At 48.8% G+C, this 7003-nt stretch overlaps 1 protein-coding gene across 1 annotated transcript in view; it reads right to left on the reverse strand.

Annotated features, from left to right (window-relative positions):
- Window positions 1-3033, reverse strand: part of CNOT9 (CCR4-NOT transcription complex subunit 9) — a 13687-nt gene extending 10654 nt beyond the window's left edge. Inside the window, exons 1-3 of the mRNA XM_019470909.1 lie at window positions 3021-3033; window positions 2577-2776; window positions 1348-1463 (exon numbers count right to left, since the gene is read on the reverse strand). Of these exons, the coding sequence (XP_019326454.1) occupies window positions 1348-1463; window positions 2577-2776; window positions 3021-3033 (329 nt within the window). The remainder of the gene's footprint in view (window positions 1-1347; window positions 1464-2576; window positions 2777-3020) is intronic.
- Window positions 3034-7003: the final 3970 nt, after the last annotated feature.

Genomic DNA, 7003 nt, shown 5'->3' on the forward strand with positions numbered 1-7003 from the left:
GCTGCAGGAGGTCCTCCACCTGGGCACACCTTTTGCAGGCAGGTCTGCCGCCTGTCCCTGCCCCAGGAGAGAGGTCTAGGCACTTCCTGCAGCCTGAGGTCTGCGCTGCAGCCTCTCCCTTCAGCAGTTCCATCTGCGTGGAGGCATTGGCCACCGCTGGGGTAGATGGTACAGACCCCCCAGCCGGAGCCACAGCCTTAGTTCTCAGACAAATGCCTGCCATTCTGCCTTGAGGGCCAGGTAGGAGGAATGCCCTTGACCTCTGCCAATGGTCACAGAACGGTGCCCAGTTGCTGGGTTACGTTGTACTCCAAGTCCCCCACTCGGCCCGTGGAATGTCCCTCCTTCGAAGAGGTGCCCTCCTGTGCAAACTGTCACACGAACTGCCGCGCTGCACCCTAGCTGATGGGCCTCGCCCTGTCTGCCCATCCTGGTCGCTAGCGCTCCCCAGGGCTGCCTTTTGCAGGAGCAGGGGGTGCCCGCCGTTACTCCTGGCCCTGCCCACGCCTCGTCAGCTGCCCTCGTGAGAGCTGCCGGCTCCCGGTGGGCCCCTGCGCTCCCCTGGGGTTTCCCCAGCTCAGGAAACCCCCCTGTACGCCACGATCCGCCGCTCCACTGCGGGATGCACCTGCACTGGAGCTGATTGCCTCTGCGAGTGGAGGGTTGTAGTAGTGTTTAACACTACTTTGCAGCAGCTGAAAAACGACTTCAGCTATGCAGCACTTTCTTCTCAGCAGGAACAGAAGCATGAGATCATGGATCTCTGGGTAGTTTTCTTCTGAGTCTTAGCTACTGATTTTGGCTGAATCAACATCATCTTTTCCCCTGCTGACATGGGCTGGACACAGATTGAGAAAATCTGAAGTCAGGCACTGGCTGAGGACTCCAGACATGGCTCTGCTATTGCTCCCTTGCCACACACGGTCTCTGGGAAGGACAGTCCTGCTCATTCCACCCTTTGGACAGCTGGTCTAAATAACTGTAAGCTGCTGGTCTAAATAACTGTAAGCTCATTAAAACAATGATCCTGCGCACAGCACTCAGCACAAAGGCACCCTTATCTCTGGCTGAGCTCCCAGGAGCTGCCACAACCCAACATTTTGGGAACTGGCAGGATCTCAGGATGATCCAGGGAATGCAATGCATTTAGGACCACCACAAAGCTGTCATCCTGATAATCCGTGCAAACAAGTGAAAGAAGCAGGCAGCTGCCTATCTTCCAGCTCTGTCCTCTGCTCCACTTCTCTTGGTAAAAAAGAAGCAGCTTACATGCTTCTGGACTCAGACAGACAGGCTAAGCTGTCAACATCAACACCTCAGAAAACTCACACACTTGGAAACGCTTACCTCGTTTCAGGGTGCGATGCAACACACTGTAGTAGAGCTAAAGCATTGCAGACTCTGTTGGACTGATGGGCTGTCAAAGTTGGAGGGTTGATTGATGGATAAATATTTACAATTTCCTAAAAATTAACAGATGAAGAAAAGTTAAAGGAGAAAAACATCAGAAAGCTGCACCAAAACACTTGCCCAGCAAGGAACTATGGTGACAGGAGATGACAGCCTGCTTTCACTAAGCATCACTTTGAAGTTACACGGCAGTCACCACACTGCCCAGGCAAGGGCAGAGCTGGGTCAGAGTCAATTTGACAAGGAGTCACAGGAATGCATTCAAACCTTAATTTCAGTAAAAAAGGGGTCATTTGATTTCCTGGCTCCTTACTAGTGTAGGGACTGCTTTGTTTTGAACTTCCAGATGGAAGAGGAGTGTTGTTCCTGTGCCTAGAGGCAGAGCACACCCACTCTCTTCATACTGTAGCTGCTGGTACTCTTCTAACTCAATGCAGGGGAAGCAGCTGAGGGCGAGAAATCACGTTCAGAAATCTGCCTGCTTCCAACTATAGCTCCCTTCTGATTTTCTTCACTTGTTTCAGGGCCGCTCCGAGAACAGTTTGACATAGCCAGTCTTGCACTCTTTTCTTTCCTTCTTCGAAAGAAATTACTAGACTCGGTACTGAGAGATAGCCAGTCATCAGCGGTAGAGTAGTTTGCCCGGAGATAAGCTGAGCCGCTTGGTTTCACGTGAAATGCAGGTACATTCCCTTGCAAGGACCTCTGGAGCAGCAAGCAGCATTCCCATGCTGCCCTTCCCACGGGCTCCCTGCAAGGGCAACCTTCTGACCGGGAAGTGCTCAAGCTCATGCAAAACAAATCAAATCAGAGATCTGAGGAGTAAGACTGTTGTAGCTTTGCTATGACATTATATGAAAATAAGCAGAACATGATCCACAGGGAGCTCATACACCCAAGAACTCGCCCGTTCCCCTTCCAACTATGTAAGCTGTCTAATTAGAAATCTTACAGTCTCTGCACACATCGCCTTGCTAGTGATGATTAATGGCAAATGAGCTTCCCACATCTGCTCCCCTCACCACATGATCCAACATACACCATGCTCCCAGCAATGGCAATAAGGGACTCCACCAGTGCCTCCCCAGATCTGCCCCATGGACGCACACGCTCTGCAATGTGCTGGTGCTGCACCACGGCATGAATACGCCACCAGTCCTACCCACCTGAAGGAGCGCTGCGATCGTGCCAAACGAGTGCCACAGCATCGGGGCGAGGTCAGGCACAGACTCACGCTTCTTGCTCAGCTCCAGCAGCGCGTTCTCCCGCGTCTCGGGGCTGGACAGCTCATTGATCCACTGGTAGATCTTTTCGCGGTCAACCTGAGCCAGCGCTGTTGGCACAGGCTGGGAGGGAGACAAGAAAACTTCAGTCCAAACGTTTTATCCAAGTCTCACCCAAACCCTTCCCGCAACCTGGCAGATAAGCAAAAAAGCGCTCAAGAAACTCCTGACTGGGGGAGGGAGGAACTAAAGCTGCATTAAGATGCTCTGGATATGGATCCCTTCCTTAGATTAATCTTATTTTTTCACCTATTTGAAACGCAAAGGTTTTACTTTCTGGCCTGACTCGTTAGGACAGTCTCTCTTAACCCGCTTGTCAGGTAGTACCTTGTAACTTCATTCAGCAGTGCAAGAGAGCCATGCTACTGCCCATCTGTGCCAGCAGAGCTCCCGGGGAGGTCACACATATCATTTGCTATCATTTGCTCCACCTGCATTTAGCATGCATTCATTTCATGCTTCAGGTGCAAGCTTCCACAAATTCAAAGTAATGCAGACACTACCTTTTTCTCTCCAAAAACATCCATGACATTGGAGCCTGCCAATGGGACTCACTCAATGTACATGAGAATAATATTCATACAAATACTAGAAAAATTCTCACTACTCCAGCATCAGCACGACACCGTCCACAGCCGGTAACAGCTGCTGCTAAGAGACGTCTCATATTCAACCCATGTATCTTGTTTACATGCATGGAGCTAAAAGGGAATTTTTCAAGACTGATTTTGTGCAAAAATTCCTGTTCAAAATAAACCCAGAGAAGGGCAGATCTGTATTCACAGCCAAGGTACACTACTCAGGAGAAACGCAGGATTTCTTTCCTGCCTTTCTTGGAACATCAGGGAAAGAACAGCGTCAAGTCCAACAAGTTTTCAAGCCAAAAAAATTGAGGGAGGGCTGGGGAGGAAAGGAAGAGAAACAGGGACTGTGGAATTGTAGCATAGTTTCTGCAGAGGGGGCAAGGCACAAGTCTTTCAATGAAAGTTTGTCTCATGCCTCTGCTGGCACAAGCAGCACTCACGGTGCAAACAAACGCTCAGCAGGCTTCCTAAGTAGACAGTTTGGTGATTCAGACACAAAATTTTGAGGAAGGCAAACATCAGCATTAAAACCTCCTGTGTGAACACTTCCAAAAGCCAGTTCAGAACCTATTCAAACATTCTGCCAGTATTTACTATTCAAGTAAAGCACAGCCCTGTTCGTAGGCTGCTGCTCCTGAGCTAGCCTGCATGCAACCAGCTCAGCATCCCCACGTGTACGGCAATCATGGCTGGGAACAGAGAATGGACTGTATTTCTTTTTTTTTTTTTTTTAAAAACCCAGACTGAAACTCTTCATGCGCTTACCACAACAGATGTGAGCACTGCCTGTACCGCACTGACAGCAACGCTACTACTAAGCAGCTCATCACCCAGGCACTGAAGAGAATACAAAGGAGTTCAGGAACTGAAAGTGGCTGGAAGCAAACCTGAAACCATATGCCAGAGGCAGGCTCCCAGAGCTGCAGGAGGGATGAAGGGAGACTTCTTAACCTTTGGCAGACACCTCCAGAGCTTTCTGTCTCTATTTCTGCAAAGGTTTCCCTCCTCCGTTCATCCACATATTATATCCATAGTCACGTCCAAAGAAATTCTTCCCCAGCTGGGGGATTTATCTGTCCCCCCGCCACTTCCATTGTATTATTTAACTTAAACGTCTATATATAAGCCAACGTGCTGTTATCAGTCCCTATACTCTAGGGCTCACATACCTTTTTAGCTGTTCATCTTTCATCCTATCCTCTTTTTTCTCGTCTATTCATTTTTTTTCCCCCAGAACCTCACACTAAAGTAGCAATCCTGACAAATTTATTGCGCTCTTACAGCTGGGAGTGCAATTCCAATGGCAACTCCTACACTGGAGCTCAGAAAGAGAGGGAGAATGAGCAGAGCTCATTTGTTTTTATTTGGGATGGTAGAGTGACAAGCAGTGTAGCAATAATGTTGTTATAATTGTGTTATCTAAAGCTTCCATCTATTTTTCTAGACTCACTGAAAGTTTCAGTTCCTGTAAGCTTAAATACATTGACCCTTTAAAAGCACAATCATGTGCTTGTGATCCCTAGAGAACACTAAGTAGATTTTCCACACAATTAAGTTTATGATGTCCAATATCTGTCTTAGCCAGAACCAGCTGCTTTTCACAGGCTCTACAGTTGCTCCTCTCATTTTAGTTTAAATTGAAAGACATATTTTTTCCTAATTTCCTACTTCACTGTTGTCCCCCTTCTCCCTCTAAAACCTAAAATTCTGGGGAACCCGGAGGGCTACACACAAACCTTCCAAGCTCCGAGACAGAACCCTGCCAGGCAGACTTTCTTTTGCACACAGGGAAAGCAAAAGTTACCAACAGTATCTCAACACAGCACAAACTAGCCACCTCTGCATCATGAAAGATCTTGTAACACCTTCCTCAAGAGAATGGCATTACCTCAAACAAACAAGCCCACCGATCTCCAACAATCACATAACGAACTGGATTTTGGCAACTGGCTTTCTCTTCCTAATTGAGCAGTTGCTGCTAGGCACACTGGTAAAAGTACTGGTCAACCAAAGCAGAACATTGCCTAAGTGGATACATGTGTTTTTTAAACTATTTTGATAGATCACCAACTCAAAAATACCAAAATGAACTTTGAACTTCAATAGCAGTGAATTAGCTGGTTTGAGTTGGGCTTTCAATGCCTTACTGCTAGTTATAGCTACATTTATTGGTTTTAGCCTGTTCTCGAGCCTCTAGCACATTATGCTGTCTTCAGGTCTGAAATCGAAGTGTCAGCTCTGCCACCAGCATCACCGTATAAAGACCCATGCTCTGGCTTACCACAGCTTTATCACGACAGCGTTCACGACACCCAAGGGGATTCCTGAGCCAATTCCTGACCCTACTAAGAGGTAACGTTATTTACCGCAGCTCCCAAGCACGTCTCCAGAGACAAACACCCCTCCCTGTCACTTGTAGTCTAAGCATACTAACCGACTGTGGTAGGAAACATTTCAATACAGAACTACCAGGTGGTGTGAATTATGTATAAATTAAATATACATTCAAATGAGTCCCAAAATAAAGTTGATTTCTATTCCCGAAAGAGATTATTTTGTAAAATTGTCTTTTTAAAAAATCCTTTTACAGAGAGGTGACTAGAACACAGATAGAGGATTAATGGGAGATACAACAGTCCCTCATGCATTTCGACAAGCACTTAGGAATTACATTACTATAAAAATGTAAATGCTGATTAAGACAGTTCACTATGATCTTGCACCCCCTTCTATGCTCCGGAAAGCGTCACTTTTAATCAGAAGTATTTGCCAGCACTCCAAGAACCAATTTAAAGTCACGAGCACTTAAACAAAGTGGGAAGACCTAAAAAGTTCTCAACTCCTGCTCACAAGTACTTTTACTCACTCTTGTTTGCTTGTTAGTCCAAGCAGATCCTTGAGCTAAGTTCATCTGAAAACAGCTCTAACTGCTGTTCTTGCAATACACCTCCCAAACCCAATACACACCAGAGACTCAGTCGACTCTAGGAAGTCTTAAACAGGCGATGAACGTGCATTTGGAGAAGTGAAAACCAAAACACAAACCCACTCAGATGGGAGGTGAGGATGCAATAACCATGTCATTCAAACTTAGCTTCCGTTTTTGAACCCAACCAGGCCAAGGCATCGTTCCACTCCCACCAGCCTGAACACCAGGCACCCCATCCCACCACGGCAGCTTCCTGAGGGGAAGGAGGGCAAGCACCAACTACGGACGGCACCGCAAGTATTGGGGGAAAAGGGAAGAAGGAACAGGCATCGTCTGCCTTTCCTCCCGCTTGCCTGCCGCCCTGAGGAACTTTTCGCTATCTCCTCCTTCCCTCTGCCGTCAATGCCAGAAATAAAAGAGCTCCCCAGAGGACAGAGTAGGCGGCTGGGCGTGCAGGAGGCGCCCCGGCGCAGGGAGGGAGCGCAGCGGCCAAGAGGAGGGAAGGAGGGAAAACCCTACGTGACACGCACCGGGCGGAAGGAGCACAGCCGGGGCAACCTCCTGGCCCCTGGGCGAACCACCCCGTCCCCGCGAGCAGCACAGCAAGGCACGGCCGCCTCGGGAAGGCACAGAGGAGTCCTCAGGGGAGCAGCCGGAGCAAGAAAGCGCTCACTCAGCGCCTCCTCGCTGCCAAAGGGATCCCGCCGCCCCAGCCGGCCACCGGGGCGCTGAGGGGAAGGAGCTCACCAGGGCTCCGCCACCCCGCGGCCCGAAGCCCCCCTCCGCCCCCTCGCAGC

This window comes from Aptenodytes forsteri, unplaced genomic scaffold, assembly GCF_000699145.1.
Source record: "Aptenodytes forsteri isolate BGI_AS27 unplaced genomic scaffold, ASM69914v1 Scaffold255, whole genome shotgun sequence".
NCBI classification, from domain to species: Eukaryota; Metazoa; Chordata; class Aves; order Sphenisciformes; family Spheniscidae; genus Aptenodytes; species Aptenodytes forsteri.